Source organism: Sphaerodactylus townsendi, linkage group LG01 (genome assembly GCF_021028975.2).
Source record: "Sphaerodactylus townsendi isolate TG3544 linkage group LG01, MPM_Stown_v2.3, whole genome shotgun sequence".
Taxonomy (NCBI): Eukaryota; Metazoa; Chordata; class Lepidosauria; order Squamata; family Sphaerodactylidae; genus Sphaerodactylus; species Sphaerodactylus townsendi.
Genome location: NC_059425.1, coordinates 55,103,681 through 55,126,076, shown reverse-complemented (window position 1 = coordinate 55,126,076; position 22,396 = coordinate 55,103,681). Strand labels below are relative to the sequence as shown.

The 22,396-nt window shown below is 39.5% G+C and overlaps 1 protein-coding gene across 1 annotated transcript in view; it reads left to right on the top strand.

The window, feature by feature from the left end:
• Window positions 1-22,396, top strand: part of KCNH1 (potassium voltage-gated channel subfamily H member 1) — a 299,776-nt gene that overhangs the window by 197,166 nt on the left and 80,214 nt on the right. Inside the window, exon 10 of the mRNA XM_048484669.1 lies at window positions 1,286-1,482. Coding sequence (XP_048340626.1) covers window positions 1,286-1,482 — 197 coding nt within the window. The remainder of the gene's footprint in view (window positions 1-1,285; window positions 1,483-22,396) is intronic.

The window sequence follows — 22,396 nt, the reverse complement described above, 5'->3', positions numbered from 1 at the left end:
CAAAATGCATGTAATATGTTAAGTGCCATCAAGTCACTTATGACTCATGGTGACCCTGTGGATCACTGTCCTCCAAAAGGTCCTGTCGTTAACAGTGTTGCTCAGGTCTTGCAGACTGAGGGTCGAGATACTTCATAGAGTCAATCCATCTCATGTTAAGTCTTCTGCTTTTCCTGCTGCCTTCAACCCTTCCTAGCATTATTGTCTTTTCCAGTGACTTTTGTCCTCTCATTATGTGACCAAAGTTTAGTCATTTTAGTTTCTAGGGACAATTCAGGCTTGATTTGAACCCTCAGGGATTTTTTTTTGGGGGGGGAGTCCAGGGTATCAGTAACACTTTCTTTCAACATCGCATTTCAAACAAATCTACTTTCTTCCTATCCACTTTCTTCTTTGCCTAGCTTTCACACCCAGACATAGTAATAGGGAATACTATGGCATGAATTAGCTTGATCTCAGTTGGCAATGACATGTTCTTACACATAAGAAGCAGTGGCATAACTAGGCAAGTGATAACATGTCAGCAGAGCTTCCAGATCCCCCAGTCCTCCAGGGGGCATCAGCAGGAATCCTTGTCAACCAGAAAAATGCATGGAAACTCACATGAGTCTTGTGGGACTAGGATTCAGGTTGAGAGGGCATGCTCCCCCAACCTCAGATCAAGGAAGAGGACACCAAAGGTATTCCTATTCCCAGATTGACAGCCTCCCAACCTGGAGCTTCTGGAAGTTGAATCTTCTGGTAGGCAAGGAAGAAACTCTCTCCCCTCTCACACCCAAATATCCCTGATAGCACTGAGCTAAGAGGGCAGATTTAAACTATTGCCTTTAGCTGAACGTAGCTGAGGCCTGATTTAAATGTGATAGCTGATGTGCAAAATGCTTCTATTTATGTGGTGCTACAATTGGCCAGCATCACATTCAAAGCATTTTATTTTGCCTCTCCATACGAGCGATCCATAGACTGGGCAATGCACTGACAAGCTAACATGGAATTGATAGCAACTAAGAGCACAGATTCTGTATAAAGCTGGGAGCATGAAATATCAGAAAGGTATTTTTCCTTACATGCCAAGTATCATGTTTAAATCAATCTTGATCTGGGGAAGGAAGGTACTCATGAGCAACATTTTGCATGCAGCCCTGTACTGCATTCAAGGAAGTCAGGATTGGAAATGTACTTTTAATGAAATGGAATTTGGGAGTGGGAAAAGATTTGCTTCTTTTGGCTGTTTGAATCTTGCTAATGCAGTAATCATTTGGGTTTGATCTGATGTTTACTCTAGGCAAAGGAGATGTTTTTGGTGATGTCTTCTGGAAAGAAACTACCCTTGCCCAATCTTGTGCTAATGTAAGGGCACTGACTTACTGTGACCTTCATGTGATCAAAAGGGATGCCTTACAGAAAGTATTGGAGTTCTATACAGCCTTTTCACACTCTTTCTCAAGGAACCTCATATTGACCTACAATCTGCGGAAAAGGGTAAGAGAATTCTGTATTTGTGAAAAATAATGACAAGTCTTTAGTTTTCTATATCACACGTTCATTCTACTAGAATATGACATTGTTTCTGTGACTGGAAGTCCATTTCCGGGTGTTTCAGTCTCACCATGGGCAAGCGCATCTAGGCAGCTATCAACCCAGTAGCATTTAAAACTACATATGCCTTTTGACTGCACCTTGCTGTGGTCCTTAGAAATTGATATCCCAGGGATTAGTGGCTACCTGTACAATTGAAAGAATCCACAGAGAGTTATAGTTGCCTTGGGGACTATATTTCATAACATGTGGGCAGGCACAGAAAAAACCTGCAAGTGGGCAGCCGCCAAATGGTGGAACAATGAAAGGAATTGCCAGCCTGCCGCATGGACTCATGGGGAGTGAGACAGTCCTTCCCCAAATCAAACACGGGCTGCAGTTCTTGAAAGGCTTTAAAGGTAAGTGTCAGCAGTGTGAACTGGACATGGCAATTTTAAATAATAGACTACAAAATAGGTGTAACATGATCCCCGAGGCTCACCCCTGATATTAGCTTGATCTCAGTTGGCAATGACATTCCCAGATTACAAGTATGCTGCCATATTTTATACCAGTTTTAGATTCAGAACTGTTTTCAACGGGGACCTCATGCATAACTTTTTAGATGACAAGATTAAAGTGAAACATTTAATAAAATATGTCTTTGGACATAAGATGAATTTAATCTTTAAGTTACACATGCAACAGAGTAAGGTCCTAGGAAACTGTCCTTTTAATAGTGCAACTTATTTTTTAAGATTCAGGGAAGATAGATTTTTGTCAGGAGGATTTTTGTCAGGAAAAAAACCATTAAATCTGATAAAAGCCAGAAAAGTCTTTACAAGGGTATAACTTTACAACTGTAATTAGCAGTGTGCAATGAGCATGACCTATTTTGTCAAGACATTTCCTTATTACAGCTTCAAATATAGCATGGAATTATTTGGCTAATTAATTAACCTGTTTGTTTTTAAACTTTGACTGAGACGAATGAAAATCAACATAGCATAATTTAGCATTTTAATTCCAACCAGCGAAAATATTACTATGGGTTTTTATTGTGTTGGCTATAAACATAGTTAATCATTTCATTATGCCCTGTTGAAAGAAAGAGGGTACTAAATTGGATACCAGCAACTAGAGCTGAGATTTTAATGGAGTCTGATTGCAATAACACAAAGTAAATACTTTCTTGAGAGTAAGCCCTGGTTGGTATATTATGGCTAACATTCATTGCCCATCATACATTTTCTTGGTAAAAAGTAGGAATGGGCATTTTTTCCGTATTCATTTTAATTTCAAAAGCCTCTTCATGCCATTATATTCATTATTACACATTTATTTTCAGTATTGTGTTCATCTTAATTTCCATTAGTTTTAATGGGAAATAATTCAGGCTGAAATATCTTTATTTTCCATACAGTTTGGAAGAAATGTTAAAGAACTATCATTGAACAATTGTCTTTGGGTCAAGCAGCAGCAGAATGAGTGAGTGTGTGCGTGTGTTGGGAGGGGGGATATGCCTCCTGCTGTGCCATGCTCCAAACACTTGGGACAGCAGAAACAGTTGAAACAATTGTAAACTGGTCAGTAATAACCAATGGAAAAAAGGGGCAGGAACCCAGGGCTCCACACTGAGAACAGCCCATGATACCCCCCCCCCCACCATCGAGGCAACAGTCATTTGGTAATAGTGTCTGCTCATGCCTGTTCCACTTAGGGCTCAGGAAACCAGCTTGGTAGTGGAGACTACTTGTACCCACCCTGTCAAAGGCTTGGGCAGCTGACTTCTGGTACCCAGAAGCAGCTCCCACCTTCCTCACATAAGCAAGGATTGCCCCTTGCTTGGATTCCAACGGCAAAGGATAGGCAGCAGTGACTCTGTGGCTCCATACAGAATTTTTGTCCTGAGTTCCAGAATCACTGTGACTATCCCTAGTAGTGAAAGTACAAAGTTCCACGAGAAAGTGCTTTCTTTGCTGTTTAATTTAAGAATGTTAGGTGAGATCTGCTGTACCAGAAGAATGGCTAACCCAGTTCAGCAGGTTCTTTCACCCATGGCCAAGTCCTTGCCCTGGAGGACTTTTTATCTCCAACTCTGGAACCCAAAGGTTTTCTGTCTTTGACTATAGAAGGATCACTTTGGTCACCATTGCTAATATCCACTAATGGACCATAAATTTGATCAACTTTTAAAGTCAGCTATGCTTGTGGCCGTCGCTATGTGTACAGGCAGTGAATGTCACAATTTAATTATTCATTGAATAATAATAATTTTGCATTTTTGTCTGTCCTGAATCTGTTGCCTATCAAATTCACATGGTGTTTCGGAATTTGTGTGTGTGTGTGTGTGTGGGGGGGGGGGGATTCTGTCTACTTTCTCCACCACATACATAACTTTATAAATCTCTATGATGTTCCTCCTTCATTGTCTCTTTTCTAAAACAAAAAGTCATGGTCTTTTTAGACCTTCCTCATAGGAAAGGTGCTCCAACCTTTTAATCAACTTGATTGCCCACATCTGGATTTTTCCAGCTGTGTATATGAGTTGACTCCTGCTGGAATGGAGCACTAACCTGTAGATTCCCACGCTCTGTTGGGAAGATAGGCAGGTGATCTTATTCTTCAACAAACCAGTAAACCAGTCATATTATACTTGCCTGTGTCTCACGCTGCCCAGCTGGTGATCACTGTTAGATGTAGAGGACTTGGGAATATGCACGAATGTGTCTTGAGCCTACAAAATTACGACTGGACTAGGTGGACCACTGGTCTGATCCAGCAAGGTTCTTCCTTTGTTTTTATGAAAAAAACTTTCCAAGAGAATACAAATGCCACAAGGATTATGTAAACCATTTTCTCAATTCCTCTGAGATTATGAAATTGTTAGTTGCTGTAAGAGCACCTTTTGAGTGGAAAACCAGGAGTACCTTTTGAGTGGAAAGAACACATTTTGAGTGGAAAAACAGGAGATACTGTTTAAATATTGTTGATTATATTTATTTTATATTCGTTTATTAATTCAAACATTTGTACAATGTATTGTTGAGTGATTCACATTCAAGGTGTGTGATTCACATTTAAGGTGTCTCACAACAAACTGATAACAGATACTGAATATATAAAATACAGTTATACAAAATTTTGCCCTGCATCACTGTGTTTGATTAATACTGCATGTGCATTCCTGCAACATTTAGCAACCAGAATCAATTGTGCAAATGTAGACATTTATTCTTGTATTTAAAACATAAATAAATGATATTTGTTTGCAATAACCAAAGACTAGGGGAAAAATTACAAGGAAAAAAGATAAAGAAAAAGGCCATGAGATTAAAAAAAGCAGACAATTAGTAGCACTGTCACACCATCGCAGCAAAAGAAACTACAAACAATAAGTAATCGTCCACTTTTGTGTATACTGTGTGATGTATTTTCAGTGCTCAGGGGAGAAGAAAAAAGGCTAGGAGAGGTATAGGGATGTGAAATGGTATTTATTCATGTGGAAGGATCTAAAGTACTGAAGAACATTGTGACAGCTGTACCAAGGTTTCTTTCAGGTAGTATAATGTATGGGGATGTGGAACGGTATAGTGTAGTAGCCTGTCTCATCAGCTCGTGGAAGCTTAGTTGGATCAGTATTTGGATGAGAAACCACCAAGGAAGTCTTTCCAGAGGAGAACAACAGCAAACCACCTCACTTGCCTTGAAAACCCTATAAAGAGGCAATAGTTGGCTTGCAAGTTGACAGCCCTTTACACACACACACACACACACACACACACACACACACACACACACATGGACAGACACACACATGGACAGACACTACGTACACAGGATATCATATAGTCTTAAAAATATAAAACTGCTTTCTTATCATATATGTTTTAGAGAATAAGTAGCCTGGTGTTTGGAGGATAACCAGTAACAATGTAAAATAACCCTATAATTATAGATATCTTTAGGATATCTATATCCTAAGTGATTACAGACCATGTACCCTTAGGGTTTGATATAAGGCCTAAAAGATGCATGCTTGCTGATTTGGGAAGGCACATCTAACCAAAGGAAGTCCATTCTCCCCATGTTATGTTCTCCTGTGAAACATTTGTTATAAAAAGTGCATTCTATGGTAGCAATTTCCATCAAATTATGGAGATAATGGTATTTTAATTGGATTGCAGTCAGCAATAAACTGATGCTGAGTAATGATGAGGGTGCCAGATTTTATTGATATTAAATGAGTGAGCTATATTTTTATTTATTTTTACTTGGAAGAAGATGATTGCAAATTGCAGTCAGTTATCCTGAGTCACCCAGTACATTATTTACAGACTGCATAGGATATAAACTTTCTATTGATAATATGGATCAAATATATCAGATTGGAACATTTCAGAAATCTGATTTTTAAAGAACAGTGCTAATTCATTACCTTGGTAAGAAGTGGAAATTTGGTTTTGTTACAAACCTTTCAGTTCACTGAGGCTTTTTGTTTGTCTAAAAATTGTTTATCCTGCCTTTTTTTCACAACCAGACTCAAGACAGGTTGAAATAATAAAGCAATATACTATTTAAAATGCAACATATATAATTTAAAATTGTATAAAATACAATATAAAATTAGGTAGCAGTGCCAAAATCCCCTCCCTCAGCCCTATTTGAATTATTTGTGGAATCCCAACAAAACAGAATTTTTACTTATTTACTTATTTAGATTTACTATCCCACCTTCCCTGGCCTAAGCCAAACTCAGGGCAGCTGAGCTAACATACATGGTTCAGCAACAACAAACTTCCTATCAACTTCTGGAAGGCAATTTTATAGCAACTGTCTTTGAAAAAAATCCTACATGTAGCAGCCAGTGGACTGAATAAAGGTGCTTTCTGCACAGACAAAATGAAATGTTTTAAGAAAGGAAATAAAACATTTCCTCCAAGGAGTTCTGCATGGTTTTTGCCCTATCTCAGCCTCAAAATGTTTTATCTGGATCCTCTACACTAGCCTGTGAAGGGAAAAAGGAAACTCAGATTCAAAGCTCCACGCCCCCTTCGACTACTACTATTGTTTCTCTGCCCATCTGCCATTTTCTGCTGCTTCAGATATTATATGGTTGTCTGCTATTTTTTGAAGTTTCATATAAACTGTCAATAAATAAAAACTGAGTTGGTCAAATTCCTAACTTATGTGCCTAAATAAACTTTCTTCAGCTGCCTCTTGAAGATTGAAAGGGGGGGCAAGGTGACCCCCCCCCCCCGAGGGGAGGTTGTTCCATAATTGAGCAAATAAAAGATTTCTTGGTCTGGTCACATAGTTCACAACTATCAGCAAGCGTTTCATTGAAAGTAAAGGGTTAACTATTTCTTTAGAATATTTCTATGCTGCCGTTTCAAAGACCTGCTCAGGATACCTTACAATGAATAACCACAGCAGTATAACACAAATTGTTAAAACACAACCCCCTTGACATAAGCAGCACAAAAACTATACCATTAAGCTGTTAAGATACAAGCCCTAATTAAAATCATAAGTAAAAAGATGTGTTTTTGCCTGTGTCTAGAAGAAAGTCAAGTAGGTGCTAGACAAGACTTAAGTGGGAGGGCTTTCCAAGAGTGATGTGACAACACAAAAAATGCCCTGTCTCTAGTTGACAACTGCCTCACCTCTGAAGGGGGTGCGGGGTACAAAGATCAGGGCTTGAGAAGCAAATCTTAAATGGTGAGCTGGATAGTATGGATGGAGACAGTCCCTTAGGTATCTTAGCCCCATGCCATTTAGTGTCTTAAAGGTAACAGTCTGCACTTTGAATTATACCTGGAAAGAACTTTGCACATAAATTAATGAAAAAGCTGCCTTAAGGTGTCTTGTTTGCAGAGCATCAAATTTCATTTAACATTCTGTTCCAAGAAATAACTTCTAAGGGAGAAAGGTGCTTGAATAATAATACAGCTGAAAGTGGGACAATTCATAAACAGATACTTATGAATGTTGGTGGCTATGATAACAACAGTGTGTTTAATGACTTCACATGAGGAGCTGCATTCTGCAAGAAACGATTACAGTTGTTTTCCCAAGTAGAAATCCACCAGTGAAATCCACCAGTGAAATACTTCAGTAAATCAAAGAAATGTTTTTGTAATTGCAAAGGGTATCAAATAATCATTCTAGAAATAGTAAGATCATGGCATCCAAAACAAGCATGCTCTCGATTAGAAAAAGAACATGGGGGTGTATTGAAGAATTCAGGGTTGTTTACCTCCATGAACTCTGAAATTCTAGTGGGGACTCCAGCCTATACCCCACATTTCCGCCAGGAGATCTCTTTGAAGCATAGATTCAAATGGTGTGGGGTGGGGAATGGCATGATTTTTGACAACTACCACTGGTCTAAATGTTAATCATTTTTGTTTATTTCTTGTGGTTTAAGAATATGTGCCTCTGGCCACTCTTATATCCATCAATGGAATGCCTCTAATTGGATCGCTGGCAAAGTGTTTCCTGTTCTTCACTGTTTCAGCAAATATTTGGTTTGGTTTTTGCATTCATGTCTTGCTCTCAATTGCTTTTAATTTACTTCCATTCATCTGGGGACAGATGTGTTTGCTTTACATTGCCCAAATACTGCCACAGTGGACATGATTGTGTAGGATTATTGCTTATACCCTACTGGGGTTACTTGCAGTGCCTGTGTGCAGGTTTCTAGTGCTCTCCGTGCTTTGAATATTTTACTCTGCCATTTAAATATTAGGCCTTTTAGGTTGTATGAGAGAAGATTAAACAACTGGCTTTGAATACTACAGAAAGGCATGGTTCACAGGTGGAATGCTTTAGCATGTCATTATGATGACTGAGCTCATGGAGTCTAGACAGAAAGGCAACTGTGTGTTTTCTCTAGGACTGCAGAATTCTCTTTGGAAATATTGGACTGAAAAAGAAAGTATTGATAAAACCATATAAGGAATGAGTATCCAATAAAGTAAATATTGAAAAGAATATTTTGTTTTTTAAAAGAATCTCAGTGACTCTTAAGTATGATTTTTTATATATAGCCTCCTAAATATTCCCCTAAAAATATGAAGTCAAAATGTGAACGCCATGATCCCATGTATAGCCTCGATGCAATGACTGGCTGGAACAACCTGTCGAATGTACATTTAGTATTAAATCCAGGTTTCATTGTATAATAATGTGCATTCAGTTCTGTGAACTGAGTGATTAAACCAGCAGACCCATATATTCAAGTAGATACACAAATAATATTTGCACTTGACAAGAAATCCTGAGGAATTCAGTGGGACTTACAAGTGAGTAAACATGCCAAGCAAGTGTGTAAACTACAAAATCATACATGTAGTTTAAAAAAATCTGACAGAAATAATTGCATGTCTGCGATACAAATTCCGTGACCCCGTTAACATCTAGTGTACAGAGCATGGCATGGTGACTTGAGAGACAGCTGCATGTAGGCTGTTCCACCTGTGGTCATTTGTTGAGGAAGATTTGCCATGGGTCAGAGAGGGATGGTAAAATGCCACAAAGGCTGCTAAGTTTTAACCCAGGCCTCTACAACAATAGGAATCAGAACTGCAGCCAGGGTCTGAGCCTCTTCTGCATTGCCAACCTCACAGGGTCTGTTGCCTCCAATTAATCATGACCACCAATGACCCTCCTGAGCAGCAGCCAGTGGAAACTTAAGAAAAAGGACCAGACCACTGCAAGGGCTGCCAAATCTGACTTTGGAAATTTAGGGTTTGTGCCTAGTGTAGGTGGCATTTGGGTGCAGAGGGAGCTCCATGGTGAGGTGATGTCATTTTAAGACATTTGGTTCTCCCAGCCTCTCAGCCAGTTCCCGTAAACCATAGAGTCCTCCCATTGAAGCTGCCATTTCTTCCAGGGGAACTAATCTCTGTAGTTTGAAAATCAATTGTAATTCCAGGAGAACCCCTGGCTTCATCTGGAGGTTGGTAGCCCTAAACCACCCCTGCATTCAGATTTTGGTGAGGAGGTTACCTCATCTCTGTAAACTGAAGTGGAATAGTAAATGATTGAACTTAATGCAAAGTAGCTCACAGAAACAGTTGATCACATGAATCAGGTACCACAGAACTGATTTCAAATTATAATGAGTTGTTTCAGGAATGTTGCATTGGCTAAGTGGGATATAAACAGTTTAAACTTAATAGACTGTACTTCAGTCACCATATCAATTGTCTCAATGTGTGAATCAGACCTCAGACTGAGGTCTGATACACACATTGAGACAATTGGTGCCTGAAGTTAGAACACATGTAAGTTTTAGTTGGTGTCATATTTCAGATTGAAACATTTGAATTGCAGCCCCATTCATGCTGAGTAGGACTTGGGCAAGCATCCATGTGAGGAAAAAAATTATAAAGAATCAAGAAAGATTGCAGACAATCTAATTGAGTCAAATTTTGCAGGGGAAAAGAAAGTGAATGTGTTTTGGGGGGCTTTGTAGAGTGTCCAGTCTGTTCTCTGTGCCAGAAACAGCAACTCCTAAAGGAACTGCAGTTCTTTTGCACATCTTCTGGTCTGGTTCTGTTCAGATAAATAATTGAAAATTGATGTTGATTTGAAAGGAAGATCTAAATAAACATGTGTTTATATCATATCAGACTTTCAAACATTTTTCTGTCTGACTAATAGCAGTCTAATAACAGTCTTCATCCTGTTAGCTTTAAACATAGTTTTTAAAGTTGTTTTCTCACAGAAATAGGATTGAGAGAAAATAACTGGACCTTTTGATAAAATGGCACAAATCCTGCCTTTGCAATTACTATTCAAGATTGTGTTCCCTTTTAAGATGAATTTTGTCTCAACTGACACTAAAAAATCATGAAGATAAATAAATGAAAACAACAGCCAGCATTGCAGGTAACTTTATTACATTCTGCCCATGTCTGCAGCAGAGAAAAAGTATTATAAATTGATCAAAATAACAGATTGTGTAGTCTTCTTGAAACACTGCAAGACTGGAGCAAAATGCAATTTTGCCTGAAGAGCCTGTGCGATTCAAAGGCTTGCATAGTTAAAATTGCTTGATTCAAGGAAGAATTGCCTTCTCCTCTTTTTCAAGGTCTTTTCTCACTACACAGAAATTTAATACTTCAGAGCATTAGCCAGCTCCAGAGAACCTGCCAATGTAAGTGTAGCACTGAACTGTTTCTATATACACAATTCATTAAGAGTTGTTCAAGGTTTTACTGGCACTCAGCAGGAGCAGGGCTGATAACATTTATGCTGAGTTACATTCTTGATTACAGAATGTTCAAATGGCCTGAACGCAGGAAGAAAAATGGTGACCATGCTGCTAACGTTTCCCAGTGGTGTAACTAAGGAAAATGGAGCCCAGGATGGACTCCCAGTTTTCTGCCCACCCATGGGCCCTGGTGCTGCCCCCCCACATGCCACAATTTGTGATTTTCACTGCCTACTTCTGTTGTAAATCATGGCTGCCATATATAGGTACTACCAAAGGGTGGGGGCAAAGATTGTCAGTTGATTAGTTTACAGAATGACAGCCTTCTGCCCCCATATGAGTTAAAAAGGGCCTAATTTAATGTAATCTAATGGAATCAGTGTGTGGTGATGTAGTCATGGAAAAATTGTATGTGGGATAGCATTTGGACATCATCCTATCTAGTCATTTAGAAAGCTTGGTGGTGTTTCCTGTCAGTAGCATTCAGTACTGTAATTTTCTTTTGGCTATCATGACATGACTTCAAACGACCTTCTTATTTCATCTCAAGACCTACTTTTACCATGTCATTGTTGTATGGAAAGATAGAGTGAAATGCTATTGAATTATGCTCCAGTTTTACATTTCAGAAAGAAGGGACAGCATCCATGGCTTTTAGCACAATCCATTTGTCTTATGGTATTTTCAAATATTATATTTCCCATCTCAATTTGGCAGATGATATGTAGTAAATTAGATGTATATATGAATGGTATTACTAACATCCTGACATTTTGAAAATGTCTGAGGCATCAACAAAGCAGCAGGACTTTCAAGCTTAAGTCCCATATTAAACAATATCTTCATACTGTTTTCCATACTATGTTTTCCACAGTACGTAGGCACTGGTAGTATCTTCACACAAAGTATTTTCAAAATTTTGTGGAAACCGGACAAGATACTTATCCACTTTTATAGGGAGTCTAGAATAATTAAGAAATATCATTTGTGAAGTGATGAGAGTATAGAATGTGCCCTAGCATTTATTTTTTGGAAATGTTTTCACTTACTGTGTAATCTCTTTAAAACATTTCCCATGCCTTTTCGCAGTTCTCAACGGTGCCATTTTCTGAGGGGTTGTGTCTATATAGCTATGTAGACATGACCCCTAGAGAATCGTAATCCAAATCTTTGAAGCTTCATAACTACGAATTTAAGAATAAATAAAAATGAAATAAAATGGAATGACCACAAAATGTTGGCCAGAAAGCGCTTTCAAGGGGGTTAGTGTGGACAAATGTGTTTTTTTAAAAATGTTTGCAAAATGTTTACAGACATTTTCAAAACATTTTCATGGACTTGTGTGAAATACACCAAAGGCAGACTTGCTGTTATATACCATCCTACTTTTTCATGTGTGTTTATAGTTAAGAAAAAGAAAAAATTGGATTTATACTCCCCCTTTCTTTCTTGTAAGGAGACTCAAAGAGGCTTACAAACCCCTTTCCCTTCTTCTCCCCACAACAGGGGTAGGTGGGGCTGAGAGAGTTTCAAAGAACTGGGACTAGCCTAAGGTTACCCAAAGGAATGGGGAAACAAATCTTGTTCACCAGTTAAAACTCCACCGCTCATGTGGAGGAGCAGGGAATCAAACCTGGTTCTCCAGATTAGAGTCCACCTGCTCTTAGCCACTACACCACTCTGGCTTTTAAACTAGTATACTCCTTATTGGTCAGCTATAGTTATCAGCATTACCTCAGTTTGTGCATGCCTACTAGTGGTTGCCATCCCATAATATGCTGTGGGGGCAAAAATAATTAAATAAATGCCTCTTAGGAGTGTGTTTTGGGTAAGTTTTTCATCACAGTTTTCCTTGATTTCCTTGGCCTTTATTGGAATGTCCTGAGCTTAGTCGATCAGTTTATATCAGTTTCTGGATGAGTTACACTGAAATTGATAATTTCCAATCTCTCTTACTTTAAAGGCCTCATTTGCCACTATCCTGTCTCCAGTGCTCTGATTCATATTCAGCTCATTATTTTTTTCTTTTAAATGGTCAATCAGAAGCCTTGCTAAACAAAAGTCCCACTGAGGTCCAACAACAGAGCTTAGAGGCCAAGGACTTCCCCTGATGTTTCCTCCTGACACTGGTATTCCTCCTGACACTGGTATTCAGAGATTTACTGCCTCTAAACAAGGAAGTTACATTTTTAGCCACAGATATATCTCCCCTACATTAATCTATTAGCTAGCTAGCTATTAGTAATCTGTGCTTGTGGCCATCGCAACATCCTCTGGCAATTAATTCCACATTTTAATTACTTGTTTTGTAAATAAATTATTCCTGTTGTCCTTCCCATCAACTTTATTGGATGCCTCAAGTTCTAGTACTTTGGTAGAAGGAGAAAAATTCTTGTTATGAAATCTCTCCACCTCATGCATAAGTTTATAAACTTTTACCCTGTCCCATCTCAATCCTTTCCAGATGGAGGCTGGACTAGTAACCTACTAGTGACTAGTAGTCTAATGATTACTCATTGCTGACCTTGAGGTTGTATTGCTAAAGTCACATAGTAATATTGCAGCATATGAAGCTTACTCTGGGGTTTTACGTCAGAGTCTTCCTTCTTCCTTTCTATCTGAGGCCCCCACTCACACTGTGTTCATTTCTCTGTTGTGATGAATAGATTGAACAAGAAGCAGCTGGCATCTGTATAAAATCTGGGTCAAAAACAGAATATGTCCCAATGAAATGTAGTTGAATTGCTGATGGTTTATAGGGGCTGACGTGAAATCATTATAGAATGGCTTTTCTTAAAGGAAAATACAGAACTAACTTTTAAAAATGAAGCTACTAAATTAGCTCATAGGCAGGAAGACTTGGAGAGACGGCAAGCTAAGTCCATTGGCAGATTGTAGAAACAAGCATTGAGGCCTCATGGATATACTGAGACTGGTAATCTTTATACTTCATGTTGTCTGCCTTCTATTTCTCTTATGATTTTTTTAAACAAAGATCTCTATTGTGGGAAACTGTAGGATTTTGCACGGAGACAAATAGATTATGCATCTGTCATGAACTAGACCAGGGAATGTCTTTGCACAGCATGTAATCAACTTGTGAAACTTGCTGCTATGGGATGCAGTCATGGCCACATGCTTCAGATTGGCTTAAAAGGGCATTACACACGTTCAAGGAGGATATGTCCATCTATTGGGTATAATTACTAAATGGAACTGCTATGTTCAGATAGTATTCCTGGGGGGCGGGCAGCTTGGGAAGGCTTTGACCTATGTTTCCCTGCTAGGAGCCTTCTGGGGCATCTTGGGAAACAGGATACCAGACTAGATAGATGTCCAGCAGGGCTCTTCCTACATTTCTAATGTTTTTAGAGAAGAAATCTAGTAGAAAGTGTTTAAAGAGCTTTCTGTGAACCACAAGATGCTATTTTAAACTCTAATACCTAATGTAGTGCCACAACCAAGAAGCATTCTATTTTATTGTCCAGTATTTGAAAATATTCTTCGTCAGATTCTTCCAGTTTCCAGAATACCACAAAAATCACTTAGAGAAATGGACATAGTTGTTTTTTTTAAAGTCGTGCTTTGAACCTGATGCTTGCTCTCATGTTGACACAACGGACTTCTGAAGCCCCACTTGAGACATTCTTTATTCAGAACACTGATATTTTTCGATCATTTGTTTCTGAGTACACCTACCTTTTCTTGGTTGCAGTTCATAGTAGAAGCAAAAAATAACCAAAGACATGTATTTTAGTAGCTGGTTTGATTTTAATATAAGTGAACTTCAGTAAAGTGAACTTTCTGATGAGTGAGCATGACACCTTGGAAAGCTCTGCACTTTCTATGAAATCCTTTTGCATCCTGAAAGCCACTATCAGCTGCTTTGACTGAGCATAGCACTAACCTAGATATTTCAAAGTGCCCTTTCTCTACTTAGGCATTTTAGCCAGGAAGAGTAAAGCAAGTGATCTTCTGTCACTCAGAGTATATCCAGACTGGTAGTGTCCTATGATCTACTATAACAAATTATGGCAAGCAATAGTAAGATCACCTGTCACCATTTTTTTCATGTATTATTTCCTGCTTTTCTTAAGAGGAAAAAAAGGATAGCAGTGGAGAGATATAAGTGTTATTTGATTCATCTCAAAGAAAGTAGTACTCTGTCCCTCTTCCCAATCTTTGTATCATTTCTCTCTCATTATCAAAGTCTTTTTCTTTAAAAAAAAACTTGTGAATTTGTGCTATTGCAGCTATTCAGTAGATACATTGACAATTTTGTTCATTAACTACTATCAGGAGAAGCCAAGCTATGTGCTGAGACATATTGGATCCTGGCTACATCATGATTTGTGTTAAATCTCATTCCTCCCTCCCTCCCAACTACCACCAACTCAAATGCAGCACCAAATGTATTGTGGAATGTGTAGGTGCATGGGTTAATGGCTGTGAGTAAGCCTATTCAGCATTTATTAAACAAGAGCCTGCAGTTCCAGGAGAAGAAGGCATTATGTGTGAAAACATTCAAAGATTAATTCCTGGACTGTGAAAGATAAAAGGGAAATATGTGACAAGAATGCTGGTGTGGACAAACTCTGAAAGTAGTGCTTATAGTCCATTGCCTGCCAAGCCATTTCTTAAGTTTACTCTAGTGTTGCAGAAGTGGGAGTACACTGGAATATTTTACAACCATTTCACTCTTTGCTTAGATTGAGATCGATGGCATATAAATTCTTAGCACTGTTTAATCTCTTTACAGTGAAGAACTTTTTAAAAATAAGTGTGAGTTGGGCAAGAAATGTTATTCATAAAAAATCTGCTAGAAGCTATAACATGTAGTCTAAGCCTGAAGCACTGAGGATGTCCAGGCAGTGTAGGAATTAAAATATTCACTGAGCACGTAAAGCTGAAAGGTAGATCATCTAGTTTTCTGTGCAATATAGGCATTTCCACAAATTACACTGAATGTTTCTGAGCGTTCTTCATTCAGGATGTGGAGGGAAAGAAGACTGCTTTAAAATAAGATGTGCATCCCAGCAAATTTGTTTTTAATGTGCATTGCAGACACATACTTCTAGTTTCATGTGTGAAAGTACCCTAAGCTCTGAAGGACTATAAACTCCCTAGATATTAGAGTATTCAGCAAAGTGATTTTGTTGGTTTGGGGTGGTTGCAGGACTGAGGGAATTATTTCAGACTGCTACTCTTGACAAAATCGCTCCCTTGATCCTGGGGACAGTCAGTTAAAACTAGCTTCACACATGATAACTTGGTATAAAGAAGATGCCCCAATGCACTTGTACTTTTTATGTCTATTGCTTGATGTCACATTACTTGTCGCTTCTCCATAGGAATGCTAAGAGTGCCATGCCAATGAAACTCATATAAATGTGTATGGCAATGGGAAAGGGTAAGGCAAGATCCCTTTCCATATCTGGCATTAATTATTCATTTATTTATTGGTCTTGTACGGGGCTTCCCTTTCCCAACAAGCCCAGGGTGAGTCACAACCTTTCTATAAAACACAACCAAAACAATTTAAAACATAATCAATATAAATACACTTTTAAACAATACAAATACATTTAAAAACATTTAGATCATTTAAACATTCAAAAAAATTGAAACCTAACTTTATGGTTCTGAGAAAGTAGTATTGGGGGAGGGGTGGGGGAAGCCCAGACTGATAGAATACCATAGGAGCAATCCTAAATAATTCTATTTGGAAATAAGATGGGACTCACTTCCTGGAAAGTGTCCTTAGGATTGCAGCCATAAAGTTTTAGAAGTGCAGGAAGAAATCCTGTGGCTTTCAATACCACTTCACTATTGGTAATTCACAGGACTTTTTGGCTACTTCTGATCTTTCTTTCTCCCTCTGCTCTCCAGTTATCTGTTTGATATTTATCCTTGGGTACATTGTCCCCAGCACTAACTTTCCCATCTTTTCCTTACATATAAGGCATCTGCTGTTTGTTACTCTCCATTGACAACCTCCCCAACCATCTGCCAAATCTGCATGAAATCTTAACGTTATCTTTTCCTCTTCTGTTTCATTTGTTCCTCATATTCAGGCTGCTGAATTTGATAATTGTCTCTTTACAATATGGCAAAAACATCACCTCTGCTCCTGTTGACAAAACCTCTAATATTCGCTCTAGCCTTTTCTTGCTTTGATATGACAACCTCCTCCTCTTCTGGCTTCTCCTGTCCCACCTTGGCCCCCAGCATCTCTCCAGCGCTGTGGTCCCAAAATCAGTCCCTTGACTATGTGACAGCTGTCCTTAAAACCCTGCATGGTCTTTCTTTCTTCTTATCCTTACTTTCAAAGCCCCGCATCACCTTCCTCCTCTTTCTTACCTCCTTACTCTCACATCCTTACTTCTTTAGGTGTACACTGAAAACATCTTCAACATGCCTCTAAAAATATAGGTTAAAGATATTTTGCCATATTTTTACTTTAATTTCAATAGTTATTAGTAAATAGCTTCCTGGATGACTAAGTAGATGCTTGTCAAGAAATTAAAATTATTTCACTACAGAACTAGTTCCCTGTTTCCCAAGTGCCACACTGTGAACATATTCTTTTCATATACCATACTGTGACATTTCTCAGCGCTAGCAAAAGCTTTCAACTTTTCATAACAATAGTACACAATGCAAAAACTGATTAATATACAGTAGCCCACTGGGTAATGGCCTTTTCTGCACAAATCATCTGAAACGTTTCCAAAACATTTTAAATCCCCCCTTTACCATGATGCATGGCCACATTCACCCACTCAAAACAATTCAGGGCCATTATTATGTGTTTTTCCCTTTTTTGAAATAGTTCTTGAATCAATGCTTCAATGATACACAGCTTCTTTCTGTGATTCTCTGTATCTCATATAGAGAACTAGGTTATCTGTACCTTGTATAGAGAATGCGTCAAAGATTATCCCCTCACCCCAAATTTTTTAAAAACCAAACAGAAATGGTGAAAAGAAACAGGTGAGGGGAAACAGAGTGAACTCAGAAAATGACGCTGAGGAGGAAGTTTGGGGATGGCACAGAGGCATGGAAAATGTTGTAAACAGATTGCCTAGGGAACTGGAAACATTCTGAAAATGTCTCAACCAAATCATTGTTTTAAAATGATTTTAAAACATTTTGAGGCTGGAAATAAAATGTTTTCGTGGCATAAGGCGGAATGCGAACTCCATGGAGGAAACATTTTATTTCCTGCCTCAAAGCATTTTAAAAGGTTTGTGTGGAAAGGGCCACTGATTAAGCCCCTGGGGTAAATCAGGGCTTGAGCAATAAGCGACTTCCCTTCCCCTTCCCCTTTCTCTCTGTTTCTGTAGCCTCTGCCAGAATGTATTGTTAACTGCACTGATGTGAAGTTCAGAACTGAGTTCCTGTGAAATTATGTTTGGCAAACTATTTATTCCATGTGTTTCAAGGACACTTCAAAGCTATTACATAAAAGCCATATGATGACATATATTTCTCCAATTTGGTTGCTGTCCATGAACTTTTAATGTGTAAAGTGGACATGAAATTCAGTGCACAAAATTCAGTGTACTGCATTGCATTGACTAGTCTGCCATCTACTGGTAAAGAAAATGAGAACAGTAGAACAGACAGTAGATTTATTTCTGCTTCTATCATTCTTCTACATGTTTCCTTTTCTTCTATCATTCGTGAAGGCTGGTATGCATCTACTATTTTGACCAAACTTGGCACATTTAATTAAGAGTAAAAAGTACTCTTTAAATGTATCCTTTTTTTCACCTGTAATTCAACTTCACACAATTCTCTCATCTTAACTTCTTTGTTCGTATTTTTTAACTTGTATATTTTTACTGGTATCGAACCTATTAATAATGTTAGAAACTGCAGGGAAATTGCTTTGAAGTCTTCCTGTCGCTGTTTCTCACTAAAATAGCTTTTCTTTCTTGATCTGTGATTGTAACTTTAATCATGGAGACACATTATCATTCTTATTGCTGTCTATTAGGCAGCCTGCCTTTCAAAGTGAAAATAGGCCATTTGAGAAAAAACTCACCATGAGATCGAATTGCTTAAACACGTTTCCTCAACTGTCTGTAATACAATGGCCAGGAATGACTTTGCTGTGTGACTGGCATGTGAACTAATACTTAACAGCCTTACTGATCATCTAGGTCTGTTTTCTCTCTCTCTTTTTGCGCAAGAGCCACCAGACTCACTGTGGATTAATTTGCTTAACATTTTTTTTTTGTTTGCTTTCCTTTTGTCTGGGAATCACACAACTTTATACAAATACACCGACTGTCCGAAAATTATCTCTATGGTGGCTCAATATCCCACATGTTCTACTAGGCTAATGACCAATTTAGTCAGTGTAGGAACAGAACAATGTCCTCTAAAAATGCAGGTTCCATATATCCACCTGGACTTGGAAATTAAGTTTTTAGTGGTGCTCTCAGGGCTGAACTTTGGCCTCATGGGCTGAATGGGGATCTAAAAACAGGCGGCAGATTTGCATGTGATGTCTGTACTACCACTTAAAAGGCAGGGGCTCCTATAAGACTGTGAAATTCCGAGTCTAAAATGATCTGACTGCACCACAGTGAGCTCTCTCTATGGGTTCAGACTCTTACTAATACATATTCTCTTATGTGGTATATTTTGTTGTTACACAAGTAGCCCAGCCTAGCCTGATCTTGTCAGATCTCAGAAGCTAAACTAGGTCAGCCCTAGTTAGTACTTGGATGGGAGATCACCACGTTAGTCCAGGGTTCCTACACAGAGAAAGATGATGACAAACCACCTCTGTTTATCTCTTGATTTGAAAAACTTACAGGGTTGCCATAAACAGGGACATAGTGAGGGATTGCATCCACATGACATTTTAATTTGTGTTGTGGGGGTGTTCTCATTTGGGTAGGTGGAGAAGAATACCAAGGGCCAGCTACTCTCCTCCTCCTCCTCCAGGAGGACAGCGAAGGACTCTGAGAGGGCCAAAGAAAACAAGCCCTCTACTCCTCCTTGGGGTGTACAAGGGCACTGGAGTGCATGAGTGCCAGCTGCCCTCCTCCTCTTCCTTCAGGAGCATGGGGAAGGACACCAAGGGCTGCCCTGAAAACCCTAAGAAGTGGCCCGCCCCATGAAGAAGAAAAGGCAGGCTTGCAGATGCCTAGCAACGTGCTCCTACTTGCTGTAGCTCACCTACTGGCAAAAAAAAAATCACCCCTTTTTGCCATTCCCCAGTGCAGCATTTCCATAGTGCCTGTTGCCCTAAGCACTCCCATGGGATGCCAACTAGCTTTCTCTCTGGGTAAACCGCTGCCACCACCTGACTGTTTGAGGAACTGCCCGCTGGGGAAGGTCAGGGCTCCCCAACTTCCTTTCCAACTATGAGACCTAACCTTAGTTCCCCCCTGGTTCCTCTCTCCTGGGTTCCACAGGGCAGATTGGAGGTCCCGGAGAAAAAGCTGTTTGCCAGCTGCCAGCCTTCCTCCCCCTTCCTATTTAGATAGCACATCCAGAGGTGTACCTAGGGAAACTGGAGCCCTGGGCAAAACCTGAGTTTGATGCCCCCCCATGAGTGGCCACCCTCCCCCACCATGACCAAACAATGATTTTTTTTCCACCAGGTTGTTTCAAAGTCACCATCACATTATAGAACATCCCCCAATTCACAAATCTGAACACAGCAATGGGCTATGCCACACAGCAGAAATATTTTTTTAAAAAAACATTTTCAGAATGCTTTCAAAATGTTTTATTACTGCTATGAAAACATTTTATGGTGTTGTATCCAGTCCCCACAATTGGGGGAAACAGCATCAATGTTATTTAAACTGGGGACCCCAGATTCTCCCTTAAAGGTGGTTTTAAAAGGAGAATCTGGGCTCTCTAGTTTAAACAAGTGATGCTGGAATCCACCCCCAAACATTATCATTTTCTTAAATTTGGTGTTTAAAACTAGGGATCTAGATTCTCCTTTTTAATCTAATTTTAGTGGAGAATCTCGGGTCCCCAAGCGAACAACATTGAAAGTGATGCTGTTTTGGGGTGAATTCTCCCCCACCCTGAAACAGCATCCCTTTCAATGTTAAAACTGGGGACCTCAGATTCTCCCTTTAAATCCATGTTGAAGCTGGTGGATTTTACTGGGCAATAATAATAATAACCTTTATTAGGCTTTGAGAGAATAAAAGAAAGAAAGAAAACAAGCATTGGCAGGAAGGGAGTGGATTTAAAAAAAAGAGGAACGTGGGGAAATTTAGGCGCCTACGTCAGGGGTACAATTATTAAGATAGCAGCACCAAAATTTCTGATTATCTTCGTGAGACCCTACTGATGATGCCACCCAAGTTTGGTGAAGTTTGGTTTACGGGGTCCAAAGTTATGGACCCTCAAAGGTGTAGCCCCCATCTCCTATTAGCTCCTATTGGAAACAATGGGGGATGGGGGCATTCCATTTGGGAGTCCATAACTTTGGACTCCCTAAACCAAACCTCACCAAACCTGGGTCATATTATCAGGAGAGTCTCCCAAAAAATCCCTGAAATTTTGGTGCTGATAGTCTAGAATCTGCACCCCCTGCAGGCCAAAAAATGAAAAAACACTGAAAATACAAAATCCCCCACAAACGAACCTGCAATTTTGTCTCCCACCACAAGGTGGCGCCCTGGGCAGCTGCCCACTTTGCCCAATGGGAGGAACGCCTCTGAGCGCATCCAAGACAGTGGGGCATTTGTGGTACAGATCGACTTCTCCTCCATAAATCTATCCAACCCCCTTTTAAAGCTATCCAGGTTAGCGACCATCACCACCTCCTGTGGCAACATATTCCAAACAGCAATCACGCGTTGCATGAAGAAATGTTTCCTTTTATTAGTCCTAATTCTTCCCCCCAGCATTTTCAATGTATGCCCCCTGGTTCTAGTATTGTGAGAAAGAGAGAAAAATTTCTCTCTGTCTACATTTTCTTCCCCAAGTATAATTTTATAGACTACAATCATATCCCCACTCAGACGTCTCCTCTCCAAACTAAAGAGTCCCAAACGCTGCAGCCTCTCCTCATAAGGAAGGTGCTCCAATCCTTAAATCATCCTCATTGCCCTTCTCTGCACTTTTTCTATCTCTTCGATATCCTTTTTGAGATGTGGTTACCAGAGTACTCCAAGTGTGGTCGCACCACTGTCACTGCATGACAATCTTTGCAGTTTTTTTAATCAATTCCTTTCCTAATTATCCCCAGCATAGAGTTTGCCTTTTTCACAGCTGCATGCATTGAGTTGACATTCCCATTGAAATATCAACTAAGACGCCAAAATCCCTTTCCTGGTCTGTGACTGATAGCACTGACCCCCATAGCGTGTATGTGAAGTTGGATTTTTTGCCCCTATGTTCATCACTTTACATTTTGCTACACTGAACTGCATTTGCTATTTATTAGCCCACTCACCTAATTTATAAAGGTCTGCTTGGAGCTCTTCGCAATCCTTTGCAAAAAATCATCTGCTTTTTGGATTTCCTTGATTGCAAGCAAGGAAACCCCAAAAGCAGGCGAATGCTCTGTCTGGCGTTTCTTTGCTTGCAAGCAAGGAAATGTCACAGCAGCCAAGGGCTGGGGCTGCTGTGGGGATCCGGGAGTGATCTGGGGGGAGTGGGCACCCT